The sequence below is a fragment of the Chelonoidis abingdonii genome, chromosome 10 (assembly GCF_003597395.2).
Source record: "Chelonoidis abingdonii isolate Lonesome George chromosome 10, CheloAbing_2.0, whole genome shotgun sequence".
Taxonomy (NCBI): domain Eukaryota; kingdom Metazoa; phylum Chordata; order Testudines; family Testudinidae; genus Chelonoidis; species Chelonoidis abingdonii.
The window spans coordinates 41444816-41463962 of record NC_133778.1 but is presented as its reverse complement, the minus strand read 5'-3'; the positions used below and the strand labels follow the sequence as shown (position 1 = coordinate 41463962).

The 19147-nt window shown below is 41.0% G+C and overlaps 1 protein-coding gene across 1 annotated transcript in view; it reads left to right on the top strand.

Annotated features, from left to right (window-relative positions):
• Positions 1-10951: 10951 nt before the first annotated feature.
• The window catches only part of MYO3B (myosin IIIB), a 297957-nt gene continuing 289761 nt past the window's right edge, over positions 10952-19147 (top strand). The window contains exons 1-2 of the mRNA XM_032771086.2: positions 10952-11110; positions 18498-18632. Coding sequence (XP_032626977.1) covers positions 10964-11110; positions 18498-18632 — 282 coding nt within the window. The 5' untranslated portion in view covers positions 10952-10963. The remainder of the gene's footprint in view (positions 11111-18497; positions 18633-19147) is intronic.

Genomic DNA, 19147 nt, shown 5'->3' with positions numbered 1-19147 from the left:
GGACAAGATATTTTACTAGGGCTGGCAGGAAAGTGAAAGGGCCTTAAACAGTTACAGTTCAAAATGAGCAATAACGGTTCTTGTTTGGGCCCCAGGGCAGTCCAGTCAAGAGTCAGGGCTCTTCAGACCTAGTACCAGGGGTTGCCCTCCCCAGTTCAGTCTCTGCTCAAGCAGTTAGGAACTCGTGGGTTTTCAGGCCAGGCTCAGTTAGTCTCTCTTATTGGGGCCCCTCTGCACTGGCCCCCTGCCCACCCATGGCTGCTCTCCCATAAGACCTTCAGACACCATCGTCTGTTTCACACATTGCTCTGCATATGGTTCCTGGGGATTCCTCTCTGTCTCCAGTTTCTCTGCATCTCCTGGCTCACCATGCAGGTGCAGCTTTCCAATAAAGTCTGCCTATTTCCTGGTTCAGGATTCACCTTACCAGGCCAGGAGGAAGGTGATGTGCAGTGGGGAGAAGGCTGATGGGTGCTGTAGTCTCCTGCTTTGCAGATCCATCACGCTACACTGTGAGACAATGTGAATGACGCAGCTTCAGGCTTCTCTCATGCATAAAGTGGCACAAAGAGGAATAACTTTCAAAAAATTGGTAACTAATGCAACAAACAATGGGGTAATAAGCGCAACAAAAACATTTCATTGGGCTCAGGTCTGGACTGGACACTTGCACCATTTTCCTGGATATTTATGATATGCAAAGGTTTCTGGTTTGTACTCAGGCTTATAGAAGAGTTTTATTCCAACAATATGGAACCTCCTTTTCTGAAGTTACATTCTTACCAATTCGGTTCTTTCAGAACCATTAGGATTTTGTAAGGCTTTTACTGTCGGGTTAAGGTGTTCAAAAAATTTAAGAGCCACCATAATTATGTTGTAAACACCCTCTTTGTTTCTGACGAAGCCAGTAACAATAAAGTGCAAGTAACGGATAAAGTGCATTGAGAAGGCAGTTTCTTGCAGCTCTTACCAACAAGACAATTAAAGAGCATCCTCGATGGGATCGAAATTGTGTATGATCCAAATCCACTTGGCTATATGAATAGAGGCTGTGATGTGGAACCTTATGTGTTAAAGTATGGAGCAAGAGAAATGGGAAAATCCATCATCCTTAGAGCTTTGACAGGAATATACTAGACCCCCTGAGAGCAGAAACAATCAGTGCTTGTAAAACTGTATCTTTAGCAGACAGTTAAAGCAGATTTTCAAATACTTAGGGATAAGCCACATGGGACCTGCCAAACTTCTGCAAAATGTTGGCTATGGTGTGGCATTTCCAAAGTCTTTTATTTTGAGAGGAATATTTCACCATAGTATTTAGGGGACTTAGTCTATTACTTTGTTGCACTACAGACATTTTTAACAATTTACCACTGATCTATATATTTTTTATACACCTGAAGAAAATTTTGATGGTGAAAAATATCCAAGATAGAAGATTATTTTGTGGGTCTGTTTTAAGTGCAACAGTCAGATTCTGAAGTGGAAACCACTAAAACAGAGCTACAGATTAACCAAATAATTTTCATATTTTGCTTTTTTTGGTCAGTGTCTATGTGGCACATAACTGGAGACAATAAACATGGCTGTTATGTGTCACAGTGACACACAGTTTAAGCCAGAAGGGACCACAGGATCATCTGTTTGACCACCAATCCCACCCCCCAGCACCCACACACTAAACCCAACAACTGAACTTAGACCAGAATATCACAGCTAACAGGAGACTAGACTATTCTGTGCCACTGGCAGAGATTAGGAGAGACTAAGATGCACCAATGCCTGAGGTCTTGCAATGGCAGGGAAATTATTAAGTGAGATATACCTGGATAATCAGGGCAAGTGACCTGTACGTGCTGCAGAGGAAGGCAAAACTCCCCAAGGTCTCTGCCAGTCTGACCTAGGGGAAAATTCCTTCCCAATCCCACATATGGTGATCAGTTAGACCCTGAACATGTGAACAAGAACCAGAAAGCCAAGCACCTGAGAGAGAGAGAGAATACTCGGTGCCATCTCTGAGCCTTGGCCCTCCCAGTCCAGAGCTCCATCTCCAGGTGTGGCCATCCCTTGTGCTTCTGACGAAGGAGTTAAAAAATATAGGTATGTTTCCACTGCAGTTAAGAAATGTTAGTTAGTCAATTGCCAGCTATATTCTCCTAACTCCTGCAGTTGGCTTCCACAAATCTTTAAATACTTGACAGCACACGCACACACACTTTCTCTTTCTTTTTCCTGCAGTACTCTATCTTTTACCACTGATCTATGTATTTTTCATACACCTGAAGAAAATTTTGATGATGAAAAATAACCATGAAAGAAGATTATTTTGTGGGTCTGTTTCAAGTGCAACAGTCAGATTCTGAAGTGGAAACCACTAAAACAGAGCTACAGATTAACCAAATAATTTTCTTACCTTATTTCAGTTCTCAGTAGCTGAATGAGTTGGCTGGAATTTGGATTTCATTGACATTATGTCCATTGCCATTTGGTGGACAATTACTATTTCATTCAGGAATGACTTGAGGCTCACTTTCACTCTGTCATTGCTTCTAGTACCTCTTGGTTTTGGTTTTAAATAGTGTAAATTTTACAATGCATGTCCAAGCTTGTGCGCACGGTTTCTTGGGTAAATCCTTTAAGTCATTTGGACTTTCTTTTGCTATTCCTTTAAATAATTGTTTATAACAGTAGGGCTGTCAATTAATCGCAGTTAACTCATGCGATTAACTCAAAAAAATTAATTGCGATTAATCACAGTTTTAATCACACTGTTAAACAATAGTATACCAATTGAAATTTATTAAGTATTTTGAATGTTTTTCTACATTTTCACATATATTATATTCCGTGTTGTAAATATATTATATTCTGTGTTGAAATCAGTGTGTATTATTTTTAATTAAAAATATTTGCACTGTAAAAATGATAAACAAAAGAAATGGTATTTTTCAATTCACCTCATACAAGTACTGTAGTACAATCTCTTTATCATGAAAGTGCAACTTACTAATGTAGATTTTTTTTGTTACATAAACTGCACTCAAAACCAAAACAGTGTACAACTTCAGAGCCTAAAAGTCCACTCAGTCCTACTTCTTGTTCAGCCAGTCACTAAGACAAACAAGTTTGTTTACATTTACAGGCAATAATGCTGCCCTCTTCTTATTTACATCACCAGAAAATGAGAACAGGCATTTGCATGCTATTTTTGTAGCCAGCATTGCAAGGTATTTACGTGCCAGATATGCTAAACATTCGTATACCCCTTTATACTTCAGCCACCATTCCAGAGGATTCCATGCTGATGATGCTTGTTAAAAAAAAGTTTTAATTAAATTTGTGACTGAACTTCTTAGGGGGACGGAGGAATTGCATGTCCCTTGCTCTGTTTTACCCGCATTCTGCCATATATTTTATGTTAAAGCAGTCTCGGGTGATGACCCAGCACATGTTCATTTTAAGAACACTTTCACTGCAGATTTGACAAAACACAAAGGTCCCAATGTGAGATTGCCAAAGATAGCTACAGCACTCGACCCAAGGTTTAAGAATCTGAAGAGCATGCTTTCAGAAGTCTTAAAAGAGCAACACTCTGATGCGGAAACTACAGAACCCAAAACCACCAAAAAAGAAAAGTAACCTTCTGCTGAACATGTGTTGGTCTGCACTGCTTTGGATTGTTATCAAGTAGAACCCATCATCAGCATATATGTATGTCCCCTGGAATGGTGGTTGAAACATGAAGAAACATATGAATCTTCAGCGTATCTGGCAGGTAAATATCTTGCAATGCTGGCTAAAACAGTGCCATGAGAACACCTGTCCTCACTTTCAGGTGATATTGTAAACAAGAAATGGGCAGCATTATCTGCTGCAAATATAAACAAACTTGTTTGTCTGAGGATTGGCTGAACAAGAAGTAGGACTGAGTGGACTTCGTTTTATAAAGAGATTGCACTACACATATACTTGTAATAAAAAATAAATATAAAGTGAGCACTATACACTTTGTATTGTGTCTTAATTGAAACCAATATATATGAAAATGTAGAAAACATCCAAAAATATTTAAATAAATGGTATTCTATTATTGCTTAAGGGTGCAATTAATCGTGATTAATTTTTTTAATTGCACGATTAATCATGATTCATTTTTTTAATCGCTTGACAGCCCTAATAGTATTGGCTTGAATGAAGCACTATGAGGGAGAGGAATAAGTAATTTTCCACACATTTCTCTGTCAGTGCATCTCAATCCAGATATCATCAGTTTTCTGCTTAGCTGGTCCTGGGGATTTAATAACACTGTTAAACAATAGTATACCAATTGAAATTTATTAAGTATTTTGAATGTTTTTCTACATTTTCACATATATTATATTCTGTGTTGTAAATATATAATATTCTGTGTTGAAATCAGTGTGTATTATTTTTAATTAAAAATATTTGCACTGTAAAAATGATAAACAAAAGAATGTAGATTGATTGTAGAATGACTATTGATTTTCCTACAAACCAAAAATGGTGCCAAATGTATGCTTGCTTTGTGATGTGGACTAAATCTACAGTAAATATTAGGAGAAAACCATACAAATTATTCACTTATGACTTAGTTTAGGACTGAAATCTCAGCCCTGCAAGTGAGTGGTAGACATAGGCTCAAGAGATGGAATTCAGAACTGGATTTTCCCCAGAATTCTGTTCTATCCAGAGCTTGGTTTTGATTCAGAGCAATTCAAATACAGGAGTCAGCTATGAAGTTTGGAGCTAGATTCAATTTTCCCAAGGTTTGGCATTATTCAGGTCCAGGGTTTTGGTCTGGGCTCAGTCACAGAGTTGCTATGTCTCACAATTTTATCATAGGTCTTGCTGCTTTGGTCTGTTTGAGCTGCAGATAATGACCTGAGGAGCTGCATCTATCATGGGATTTTCTGGCCCTTAACAGAACTGAGCAGGAGGCATAGAGAGATCAGGTTCAGAAAGGATTGAAAGAAGGAAGCTACTGTTCATGGTCTTTCTCTTGGTACTGTAATCAGCAAAGACCTCATCTTGACCCATCTGCTGACCACCCGAAAGTGCGCCTGTTACTGGGTTTACCTCTTGAAGGTGACAATGCCCTCTTCATAAGTAAGAAGGATACAGAGGGAAGAGAGATGGCAAGGGACCCCATGGGCTAATGCAAGGAGGGCTGGGAACTACATGTACCTTGTTCATTTAGAAGTTTCTGTTACTCAGGTGATGTTTGTCCTGTAAACTGCAATTAAGACTAATGATTTTTTATCATCCCTGGTCCCTCTCAGTCTGTCTTGCTTGTACCTCACTCTACTGGTTCATAATGTTGTTCAGAAGTGGACCTGCTCTATTTATTTCCTTCCTGCCTAACTATCCTACACCTCAATGTGAGTTTCACAGAGGTCAGGGCCTTTTTTCTCCATCTCCCTTTATGACAGATCCTCAGCCTCAGGAGAAATCTCTGCACAAAACTCTGTGATCTTCTTGTCAGTGACAAAATGAGAATAGTTACAGATTAGTGCTTTGATGAGTTCTTTTGAACATTTAATTTCCAGATATTGACATTCTCTTTGTTTTGCCCCATTCAGCAAGAGAGGCCAGAAGGATTCAGACTAGCAGAAGGAGCTTTTCTGACTATTGATTTTCCTGTGCCTTTCAAGGGTTCATTAGTTCCACTAACAGCAACTGCTTGTTTAGCGGCTGGCTGGGTAAGAACATCGGTAAGAGAGAGAACGCAGGCTGATGTAGCAATAGCTGAGGGTGTTGACTTTTTCTGAGTAGGCCTGAGTGGGGCTTTAATACTAGGGCCCACTCAGTTGCAATGAAAACAAACTTGAATTCACTGCAAAGGCTGAATATTTGATTTTGAATGTGATATTTTTTTATGGTTCTACTGTTTAAATAGGTGCTAAAAAGTTATGCAGCCAACTACTTCACAAGAGCAGCTTTAAGCTACTCTAGTACAAGTAGTGATAGAAGCAGAGCCAGAATGCTATGCAAACACTAAAAATATGCAGAGTTGTGCATATGGAACAATAACAATATTTTCTATTTCATTGTGTAAGTGTAAGTACTGGAATTGCTGTTGTGCCCACTACCAGCTACAGTGGAGTCCAAAAATGTTCAGTATTGTACATCATGACTTTCATAAGCACTAGGCTGGAGCTGAACCTTGTACTAATTTCAGGGCTATGGCAAACCTGTCCAGATGGCTCATTTCACACAGGATGAGATAATGACTGTCTATTGGAAAGCAATGGACAAGCCTCTGTTGCTATATACCATATTTGCAATTTCAGTGAGGCAACAGTAAAAATAACACCATCAAGCAGTTGTTGACTCTGTTATCCTTGTTTGTTGATCTCTTGTATCATGTCCTCTCACCTGCTGTATGAGGCATGGGAATCTATGGTACATTAAACAGGACAAGGAGGGAGCCTTACTCTGCTTTGAAAACAAGAACAGTTTGCAAAATCCAAGTATAATTTCTTTTTTTAATTTTTTACATCTAAATATCAGATTTGTGAATAATGATATAACAATGATGACATACACATCATGCTTGAGTCATCATACACATTTGAGTCATCATGCTTGATATTTCAGATAGCTACTTATTGTGCATTTGGAAGTTAGATGCTATTGAACACTGGATTATTGGATACGCGTTTTGATTCTGATTTATTTTTTGGCTGAATATCATCTGTTACATTAATACATGCAAAGATTTGGATTTTCTGCTTTATTTGGAACATGCTTTTTTATATAATCTTCTATATTTTATAGTTCATTTTTAGAGAATGAAAGATGCTGGTTTGCAAAAAGATGCACTAATTTGGGAGCACTGTTCTGGGGGGAAAACAAGTTGCATACTAAGAGCACCCATTGCCTTTATGTTTTTGGAGATGCATCAGATTTATCCTGTCTTTCTTCAAAAGAGGAGATAAAGTAGGTAACAATAAGTGTAATATTTGCTTCCCATATTATGCAGCATTAAGAGATAACATGATAGCTTTCCTCAAAATCCTTTCTGAAAACTGTGGTTAACAGTGAGCATTGAGTTACAGATTATCCTGATAGTGCCAATGACATGTCTTTACATCCTCCTTTCTTTTTTGATGAGTTCAACTTCTGCTATTTTTATTTCAGAAATACTGTTAAGTGATGAAGCTACACTTGTATTTGAAAGTTTTCTAGCTGACATGCCAGATCTGACTAAATTTGTATTGAGAGAGAGAGAGACGAGGTAGGTGAGGTGAGGTAAATCTCTTTTATTGGACCAACTTCTGTTGGTGGAAGGGACAATCTTTCAAGCTTCACTGAGCTCTTCCTCAGGTCTGGATAAAGGAACCAAAGAGTCTGCGCTAAATACAAGGTGGGACAGATGATTAAACAGAAGGGTTCCACACATGCTGTAGGCGGGTCACTAAAATGAAGTGGGAATTAGCAGTTAGCAGGCAGTAGGGTATGTTGTAAATTGTTGTAATGAGCTATAAACCAGTGTCTCTGTTTAAGTCCGTGGCTTTTAGTGCCCAGTAGAGTTATGAATTTAAGTCCCCAGGCTCATCTTTTGAAGGTGTTATGCAGGTTTCCTTTGAGGATGAGGACTGAGAGGTGAGATATTGAGTGATCACTTTGTGAAAAGTGTTTGTCCGTGAGTGATGTGTTTTTGTCTTTTCATTTTTTTGTGTGAATTCATTTGAGAGCCAGAAAGGACCATTATAACCATCTAATCTGACCTCCTGTATAACACTGGCCATCGAAATTCCCTAAAATAATTCTTAAAACATATTTTTTAGAAAAACATGTTTAATTTCTTGCTGGAGAGAGTGTCTATTTTGGAATAAAGGGAAAATTCTCCAGAAATGGCCAAGCAGATGTTGCACTCTGTGGATAGTTTCTTTTATCACCCAGGCTATTTGCTTTGGCAGATGGACTTTTACTAGGCTTATTTTAATTTTAGGCTATTGTTTCCTCTTTAAAAAAAAATTGCAGGCCTGCAGCCCAATTCTACCTCAGTGTAAGTGAGTGCAAGTCCACTAAAATCCATTGAGTTGCACCTGCTTTGTATTTGGTCACTTCTGTGTTTGTGTATAAGATTACGTACAGTACTGTGGGCTGGCTGATGCTATCTGGTCATTTCTGAAATACTCCTACTGCACAGTCACAAATAGCCTCTGTGTAAAGCTGCTCCACTCCCAGTAGTGTTAATGACCAAATCTTTATTTTTCTACATCTGGTGTAGCCTGCTTTTTGCTTGCCAATTGGGGGTTGTACACTAGAACAGATTTAACTACTGAAAAGTGTCCCTCATCTGGTAGATGAACTTACAGAATCCTCATGGTCTGTAGGCAACTGAAACACCCTCTGGTGAGGTCAGTGGAAGTACTGCTACTAATCTTACCATAGTTTTAAGCCACTCTTTGTATTCCATATGAGGGAGATTTTGGGAGAACAGAAAAGGGATCATCAAGTTCAGCCTCCTGCACAACTTAGAGACATTGCAACTTAGCATTTGGCTGTTTGGTTTTGTAGGCTTTTCTATTATAAACATTATTATTTAACATTTATTTTCTGCTAGCACTTAAAGGCCTCAACTAGGCTGGGGACTCATTGTGTTTGTCACTGTATAAATATATAGTCAATGACAGTCCCTGCCTGAAAGCACTTATCTTCATAAAACTTAGTCATACGGAAAAAGACAAAGGTTCACTGTAATAAAAATAGACCAAAAGGTACATGATTTTGTATATTCTTGTTTTTATTTTAAATGCTACAGTAATGAAGAACATTTCCAACATTGTCCTTGTCTTTTAAGGATAAAATATTTACAAATTCATGTTCATCATTGTGCTGTACACAATGGCCACTGAATTTCTGTTGACAGACACACCTTTTCTATCCTGATCAGATAATAAAATCACACAGAATTAATAAAAAAAAAAAAGTACGTTTAAGAGCTCCCACTTCATTTCATGACACTTTGTCAGCAATAAGTATCTCCAGTCAGCCTCATGGTTCTTTCAAAGTAAAGAATCCTCTTGCTAGCTTGTTGTGACTGAGGGTGAAAATATTATGTAGGTAAATGTAGTTTACAGGGAAGGGCAAATAAGTCAATGAACATTGTATTTCAGGTAGATTTTGCAGTTTTGCAGGTCAGTCATGTTTGGGTTTATTTGGAATTGGGCTCTAGTTTGAGCCTGAGCACTGTCACTCACGAACATTCCTCCGCACCCCACAGATGGGTGCATCCCACTTTTTTCACAAAACTTGGCATTTGACCCATTTGCTGATCAGTTGGCAAGAGCAAATGGGACAAATGCTCAGCAAGTTGGGATGTTGGGGACAGGTCTTAAAAAGGGGACTGTCTCAGCCAAAACGAGACATATGGTCACCTATGCCTGAACAAATGAGCCAGTAACCAAACTCAAAGCCCCCTTCCTTAAACCTTCAAGCTAACGTAGACTTTCCAACATGACCTGTTTCTCTATTTGTGTCCTTTAGACTTTGGAGAAAGAACTTGTTCCTGAACAGTGTTAAGCACATTGTTGGGGCCTCAGTGGTTTGAGCATTGGCCTGCTAAACCTAGGGTTGTGAGATTAGTCCTTGAGGGGGCCACTTAGGGATATAGGGCAAAATCAGTATTTGGTCCTGCTAGTAAAGGCAGGGGGCTGGACTCAATGACCTTTCAGGGTCCCTTCCAGTTCTATGAGATAGGTATATCACCCTATATTATAAATGTTAACATGGCCTTTTTGAGTCTGATACAAAGAACCAAAGTATTGTAAATAAAAAGGTTGGGATTAAGGAGTACAATGACCATATAATTAAAAAAAATGCATAAACTAAACATGAATTTTAACTTTGTGTTTATAAAACTCACCACACATTTCCAAGCTCACTCTCCCCCTTTACTGAAGACCAGCCAGAATGTCCCTGGCTTCCGATGGGAGGCACTATATTACTATGTTTCCAGTTGTAATTTTTTCACATGAATCCTACTGATGCAACTAGTGAGAATAAGAACATTAGAGGATGCTATTTACACAATAAAAATATGGACCAAATTCAGCCTGAAGTAAGTGAGCACAATTCTGCTGAAGTCAATGAAGCTGAGCCACCTTCCACCAGAGTTGAACTGACCCAGTAACTATATCATGATAATAATGCAGGCTGCTTGTTCTATGCTCTCCCTGAGTACTGGTGCTGTTCACTCACTTCTTCAGCCTGACAGCTTTCTTCCTGCTGAATCTCCCCTTTCCTGGCTTTCCCTTCTGGCTGTATGTTAGTTCCTTTCCAGAGTGATCAAATTTCAATCACAGGTTGGCTGGGTATTTGGAGATCTTTAAAATAGTTGTGCCCAGAATCTTGCTCAAGTCCTAATAATTAGGGAATGTGTCCTTCCTTATGCATTTTTCTCAGTTTCTCTCCTGTTTTCTCTCCAAGAGCCCCCACTGCTTCCCTTCTCAGGTCCCCAAGGTAGGGCACCTTTCCCTTCCCTGCTCACAAGAATCTATCTCCAGCATAGTCACTTGAGAGCCATTTGGTCCAAATGCTAGAGAAGAAGACAGCAGAGCTCAACATTGCCTTTCAGGGCAACAGGCAGAGTACTCCAACTCTGTAAAGCTAAAGATTGGGAAAGAGAAATGTTCAGTGGGGCCATATTTATTTATCCACTGGTGAGGTTCTGGGTTCTGATGTGGCTCTTCCTTTGCCTGCCCCATTGGTTCAGTGCTCTATGGTTAGTAGTAGTGCTCAGGGCAGAAGGAAGCCATCAATAGCCGCTTATTGGTTCCATTCTGTTCCATATTCTGTGCTCGATCTGGTTCCTCAACTAGATGGTTAAATAAATAAATAAGAAACAATTTGTTAAATCCCATAAAATTTAACAAATATACAAACTTTGTTTTCCAGGACGCCACTATATGGATTATTTCAATATAATCCCAATATGATTGGACTGGCATCATTAGCTGATCCCTCAGATACCTGGGAAATTATAGAGACCATTGGAAAAGGCACTTATGGTAAAGTCTATAAGGTTGCCAATAAGAAAGACGGGAGTCTGGCTGCAGTAAAAATTCTGGATCCTATCAGTGTAAGTAAAATATTATAATCTTATTTTAATCACTGTTAAAATTAAAAGGTTTTACTCTCAAACAGGCTTGAAGCTTTGACTCCAAGTTTAGGCAAACTGAAAACATCCTGGAGGGAACTGTTAAATATATTATGAGCAGGGGTGGGCTACTTGGTTTGGAAATAAAAAGAAACCTGCATCCAGCCTCATACTGACCCCTTTGTAAGGCTCTTTTGTATAATTTAGGACATAGTCCTACAAGGTGCTATGCAGAGCAGATTGAATTATCTGTTTAAAATAATTAATTTTGACTTTTTTCTATTTGTGAATCATTCATGACTTGACAAAATTTTCTGGTTAGTCATTATTCACAAATATTCATCAGTAGTTTTATGCAAACAAGTTTCAGCCAATGAGATGTTAGAAAACTGTTCAATGAAACTATTCTCACTGAGCTACTGGTCATTTAAGTCACATGGTATTGTTTCTGCTCCCTGATTGGTTGACTGAAACTTTTCAAACAGCAGAATAGCAAATTGCAAATGACACACAGCAGATGGTAAATAAGTAGGAATATGCTTGTTCACATTCAAATGTGTATGTTCGTATGATGAACAGCCAACCCCTAAATATCATCACAAGAATAATGAGGGGAATGAATCTGGTTGACCCAAACAGCCACTTGGAAATTGCACTTTGTTTTGTGGTTTTCAGCCAACTCTAGTTCTGAGCACTTTCAACTCACAAAGACCTCTGATGTCAGTGGGAGTGAAAGCTGCTTAGCACCTGGTAAGATCTCCCCCTTTCATAGCCTTATGTGTTATGGCTATGAACATTCATGCTGACCTTGATTTCTGGCAGTGCACCTTGGTAGTTCGCTGGTACAGATTTTACGTGTCCAAGGTTGCAGCAGTTGGAGCATGAACATGATCAGATTGCACAGTGGCATTTCCAATACACTAATGGTAATATCTTACATTCATATAATGCTGTTCATCATAAAGGATCCCATATCACTGTAAAATCTATACAAACTCTATAATGGAATTCCTTCACCCACCACTGAAGTGCTGCCAGCTGTACAATAGAAAGCAGCAGCTTTTTTACAGTGCACAGCGATAGCACACAATAGTTTAGACAGGAATTGAAGAAGAATATTGTCAGGAACTCAGCTGGCTGCAGTTGCCTAGCAACCCAATGAGCTCAGCTGGGCCCAGTTAAACCCTCATTAAGTGACTGTTCTCCCTGATTGGCTGGAAGAGCCAACTGATCCCTATTTAAACCTGGTTGCATCAGCAGCACCTGAAGCTGTGTCAGACCTGCTTCCTGTCCAGCCCTTCTTCCTCTCCAGCCCTGCCTACCTCTGAACCCCTAACTCCTGGCTTTAACCACCGGCTTGTCTCCTGACCACAACTCTGGCTCTGCCCTTTGCATCTGTTTTGATCTCTGGCTCCAACCATTGGCTTGCCTTCTGGCCATACTTCCAGTTCTACTCTCTGATTTTGCTCCGACCTCTAGGCCAAACCCCTGCTCTGACCAATAGGTCTCACTGCCTACATCTCAGTTTGTGTTTGAGCAGCCCACTTGCTGGCATACAGGGGGCCCAGAAGGAAGCCAGCTCACCTTCTCAGAAGTTGTTGAGGTCCTACAGGAACTGCAGGTTCAGATCGCCATGCTGTGTGACCACAGTGCATCCCTCCAGGTCCAGTACATGTCCGGGCAGTGTCTTCTGTACTCCTAACTCGTGCACCCACTTTTTGTGAGCCTAAGCTACACCTACCTGATAAATTTAACAGGGATTGTACCAAGTTTTGTGGATTCCAGTTCATGTTGGCATGTACAGTCATACCCCATGGATCAATCCCAAGTGGGATTAGTGCTTAGTTTGCCCACTGGAGAGGCCCTGAAGTGGGCTTCACCACTCCTGCAGGGGTCCAGTCCTCTCTTTGAACACTTTGAGAACTTCGTTCAGGCAATGGAGATCATCTTAGATTATCCTAATCAAGAATATACTGAAGAAGCTGCTCTCCGTGACCTGTGGCAGGGTCTTGGGTCTATCACCAAATACGCAGAGGAATTTAAATGTCTGGCTGCAGATATCCACTGTGCAGAGACACTACTTCAGGCAGGGACTCGATGACCCAATCAAAGATGAATTAGAATGGTTGGAACTTTCACCTAGCCTGGGAGCCTTAATTGATCTTCATTTTAGGATTAATGATCAGCTAACAGAGAGAGCCTAAGAAAAATGACAGGCCACCTGATCCCCACTGGTTAGAATTCTTATGTCTCCTGGAGCTCCTATTGCCCTACCAGACTCCAAAATGATGCAAGTTTATTGAGCCCCACCTCTCTGCCAACGAAAAGAATACTTGTCAGGCATTAGGGTTGTACCTACATTGTGGGATGCCCAGGCATGTTGCAGGAGGGTGCCCTACCAAAGGTTGGTCCACCTCCAGGTTGGGAAGCACCAAAGCCCAGTCCCAGTGTTGGGGGGCTAGGGTTGGGTCAGTGCTCCACTCCTCCCCACAGCAAACTGTGAAGCCAGCTATCTGCCAGAATCTTGGCATCCCCTAACCATCATGCTTCCCTGCTCTGTCTCCCTCTTCAGTTGTGGCATTCTGCCATCCCTCATGTCCACTTAGAACACTGTTTGACTTGGACACCTCTGGCAATTTCATTGACCAGGAGTTCATTAAGGGGCATGGAATCCTTTGCAGGGATTTCCCTGAGCTTGTCAAGGCTATCAATGGGTCACTTCTCTCTTCAGGCCCCATTAAGCATCAGACAGCTCTCCTGGAGGTCATTATCTTTGGTGGTCACTGAGGCATCTTGCAGTTCAGGGTCATCTGTGCTCTGTACTCACTGGACGTCCTTGGTGTCCCCTGACTTGTCACTCATGATCCCCAAATTAGATGGCACCCATGATCTATACGGTTGTGTTCCCTGCGGTGCCGACAAACATGCCTGCCCAGCTCAAGCCAATGGCTGGTCACATTCTGCAGTATACTGAAGCCCCTGAAGGATCCAGAGTTAGGAACCAAAGATTTATGAACAGTGCCTGAAATTTCTACCAAATACCTAGAATATGCCAAAGTATTCAACAAACAGAAGAAGTATGCCCTACCTCCTCACCACAGTTATGATTACCCAGTCAGTCTGCAACTGAGGTTCCTTTTGGACACATATTTTGTTATCTGAACCTAAGCTGCAGGCCCTCCAGGAGTACCATGAAGAAAATCTATGTAATGGGTTCATCCAACCTTTGACTTCCTTCATGGGGACATCTCTATATATTGAACCTAAGAAGGATGGCTCCCTCTGACCTTACATCTAAAAAAGATCACTATCTATAATCAATGTCCTCTTCCTCTCATAAACAAACTCCTGGAAAGAATCCATTTGACTCAGGTCTTTGCAAAGCTAGATCTGCATGGAGCATACAACCTGGTTAGAGTCCAACAGGAGGATGAATGGAAGAAAACATTTTGAACCAGCTATGGCCATTCTGAATACTTGGTCAAAGTGTTTGGTCTGTGTAATGCCCCTGCAACTTTCCAGCATTTCATGAACAATGTCTTCTGAGATATCCTCAATCAATTTATGATCATCTTAGATGATATTCTCATTTTTTCAGACCACCATGTGTCACTCCATTCTTGATTGGCTTCACCAAAATCAACTTTATGTGAAATACAAGAAATGTGAATTTGACAAGGATACCGTGGAGTTTCTGGGCTGTCTCATCTCTCTAGCAGGACCCCCACAAGGTTGCAGCCATCACCAAGTGGAAGGCACCCTTGAATATATATGGAGTGCAATGGTTTCTTGGATTCATAAATGTGTACCAGCGATTCATCCAAGGATTCTTTGACCTGGTAGCCCCTATAATGTCCCTCCTCAAGAAGGGAGTTAAGTTCACCTGATCCCCTGACATTCAGATGGCTTTCAACTGCTTGAAAAAGTTGTTTATTTCTGCCCCCATTCTGATCCATCCAGACCTGAGACCAATGCCTTGGACTTTGCAATAGGTATAATTCTCTCACCAGGTGCTTCATCATTGTGCCCTCTTCTCTTGGAAACTGACTCCTGGTGAGGGATGATGTCTGGGACAAGGAGCTCCAGGTCGTCATTGCTGCCTTTGAGGAGTGGGACCACCTCCTTGAGGAGGCCCTTGCCCCTGTTCAAGTCTGGACAGATCACAAGAATTTGGAGCATCTACAGACAACACAATAACTCAACCAATGTTAGATTTGCTGGGCCCTTTTCCTCTCCCTATTTGACTTTATGGTTACCTACTATCCTGGGTCTAAGAATGAGAAGACAAATGCCTCGTCCTGCAAGGACAAGTACTGTGAAATGGACCAGAAAGCACTCACGCTCTCCTTAAACCCTCCCAATTTGTCTGTTCGGCCCTCACTAGTTACTTGATGACCACTATCCAGCTCCCAACTTCAGGTGCTAAGATTGTACCATGACTCACCTATGGCAGGACATTTCTGCCAATTTAAAATCTGGAATCTGATTACTAGTTATTTCTGGTGGTTTACCCTATGAACAGATGTTAAAAACTATGTGAAGTCCTGCGACCTCTGTGCCTGTGTGAAGAACCTGTGAGCCAACCCTATGGGCCTCCTTCAGCCCCTCCTCAAACCTCCATTTTGTTGGTCCACTTTCTCAATGGACTTTATAGTGGAGTTACTGCACTTCCAACAGCACTCAGTTATCCTGACTGAAATGGACTTCCTGACCAAGATGACCCATTTTATTCCCTGCTGCACTGTGCCATTTGTCCATGAAACAGCACGAGCTTTCCTGGAGCACATCTTTCAGTACCATGGCATACCGACCTGCACCATTTTGGACTGAGTGCCTCAATTTATTTCTCGATTCTAGCAGGGATTTCTTCACTTTCTCAGCACTAAATTCCTCACCTTAACAGCTTCCCATCTGCAGACTGATGATCAAACTGAAAGAGGCACTCAGACCCTGGAGCAGTATCTCTGCTGTTTTCTGAATTTCTGTCAGGATGATTGGCTCCCAGTACTGTTTGGCTGAGTTTGTGTACAACAACTCAACCCATACTTCCACCCAACACACCCTATTCTTTGCAAATTTTGTTTTTTACCCCTGATTCCATCCAGACATGTCTGATGGCTCTGCTGTCCTGAGGGACATGGATATGGTCCAGAAAACATGCCAGGAACTCAAGGAACACTTACTTGCCAGTAAAGAAACTTGTAAGCATTACACGCTCTGAAAGCGTTAGGCTGCCCGTAACCTTGCAGTAGGGGATAAGGTCTGGCTTTTAACTGGGAACCTGAGAACAGACCATCCTTTGGTCAAGTTTGACCATCAATACCTGGGTCCTTTCTGGATCATCAAGCAAATAAACCAGTGGCCTTCAAGCTTCAACTGCCAGAATCCCTCAAGATTCACCTGTCTTTCATGTTTCTCTCCTTAAACTGTTTGTTGACAATCTTTTCCCCAACTGGGTAGATCTCCTTCACCCTCTGTAATTGTCCATCGGCAGGAGGAACATGAAGTCCATCAGGTCTTTGCCTCCCAATAAGTCAAAGGGAAGCTGCAGTATCTAACAGACTGGAAGGAGAATGGGCCAGAGGAGTGATCCTGGAAACCAGAAGAAAATGTTCACACTCCAGATCTCCTGAGGGAATTTTACCCAAGATACCCTGACAAGCAAGGGCCATGAGCCCCTAGGAAGAGCCCAAAAGGGGGGCATACTGTCAGAAACTCGGTTGGCTCTAGGCGTGGTCACCTAGCAACCTAATGAGCTCGAGTGGACCCAGTAAACCCTCACAAAGTGATTGTGCTCCCTGATTGGACAGAAGGGCCAACAGATCCCTATTTAATCCTGGTAGCAACCAGAGCACAGTGGCTGCTCAATGCGTTCCGTGCCCACAGCTGCACCAGACCTGCTTCTTGTTCAGCCCTTGCTCCACTCCTTTCCTGCTCCATTCCATCCCTAATTCCTGCCTACCTCCGACCCCCTGATTCATAGCTGCTGGCTCTGATCACTGGCTTATCTCCTAACCGTGACATCAACTCTGTTATGACTCCTGGTACTGACCATTCACTTGCCTCCTGACCATGCCCCCAGTTCTGCCCTCTGATTCTGCTCTGACCATGAGGCCAGACTCCTGTTCTGACCACTAGGTCGCACCATCTACACCTTGGTGTGTGGCAAATATTGTGTCCAATAGAGACCACAGGATTTCAGTGTGTAATTATCCGCATTGGAATTTGACTGGGACATTGAGACTAAAACCTGTACTGAGAAAAGTTGGCCCTTTTTTATTTATAGAAATACAACTTGTTCATCCCTTGTACAGTATGAGTCAGAAGAATGTAATAAGTAATATGTGATTAATGGAATAAAGCACCAGGGTCTTGATACAGCAAACTATCTCAATTCAGCAAATTATTTAAGCACATGCTTAACTCTGAAGCATGTCCTCAAGTCCTGTTAAAGTCAAAGTCTGTGCTGAATAGTGCTTTGCTGAACTGGGGCTCATGTGCGTTATTGTGCAATATAGTTGGTCCTTTCTTATTTCATCTTCACAAAAATCCCCCTTTAGACAAATAGTCAATTTTTTGCTTATTTTGAGGATCTTGATTTTTGCTCTGTTTAATAGTTCCCATTGTGTCCATTTTCCACGTAGGCTTTAGTTTTATAAATTTCTCTTGTTTTAAAGATGTATTTATTTTTATTCATGTCCCATTTAATGTCTTTTAAAACTGCTATATAACTAGGTTCCTCAGATTACCTTAAAAAGAAAAAATGAAGCTAAGGTCCATGTGTTTACAGTAGCTCAACCATCAGAAATGCAGAGTTAAGGAACAGATTAGAAAAGATATACACCTCTATCCCGATATAACACTGTCCTCGGGAGCCAAAAAATCTTACCGTGTTATAGGTGAAACCATGTTATATCGAATTTGCTTTGATCCGCCAGAGTGCACAGCCCCGTCCCCCAGAGCACTGCTTTACCATGTTATATTCGAATTCGTGTTATATCGGGTTGCGTTATATCGGGGTAGAGGTGTATATGCAAATTTTCCATTTAGACAAGTGAGCAGAGCTAAGCACCATTTTTACTTTTATGGTAGCAGTGTATTATGCATTAAGTGTACCCTTGAGGCAAAACTACTGACTTGCACATGGAGTTCACACTTTTATTTGCAATAAGACAATTGTGGTGTGATTGGTTTTTGACCAGATTTTATTATTTGATCAGATTGTTTTCAGTGCAGCACAATAAAGACATTTAGAAGTATAAAATAATGTATAGCTACTTCTTTTTATCAATGAAGATTTATTTGCTTGTTGTACTGAATTATTTATTTATTTATTTATGCACCATATTTGATTGTGTTTTCCATTTAGGATGTGGATGAGGAAATTGAAGCAGAATATAATATTTTACAGTTTCTTCCCAATCATCCCAATGTTGTTAAGTTTTATGGAATGTTTTACAAAGCGGATCAATACGTGGGAGGACAGCTCTGGCTAGTTCTTGAGGTAAGATATTTTGATAATGTTAGAACTTAATTAAAATGGATTTTTAGGGCAAGATGCTCCTCTTTAGAAGTGAACAAATCAGAAACAGCAAATGGTGGGTCTCTGTGCTCTGTACTGAGAGATGAACCTTAGAATTTTGGGGTTCTGTGTTTAGGGATAATGATCAAACAGTCTGGCCATGGGAGGTGTTTGCAGATCCACCCTTCAAAAAAAAACAACACTCTCAGTGTTTATTCAGTAACAAACCCCAGACATGGGGACTTGGTATCAGCACTTTATTGCCATTCAAGGTACTTCATTCTGTCTTCAAAAACATAGAATGGGCTCTGTCAAGGTTCCTTCCCCACTCTGAACTTTAGGGTATAGATGTGGGGACCTACATGGACACTTCTAAGCTTAATTGCTAGCTTAGATCTGGTATCGCTGCCACCATCCAGAATTTTCAGTGTCTGGATCACTCCCTTTCCCCCTAAAACCTTCCCCTCCCTGGGTAGCCTTGAGAGACTCCTTCACCA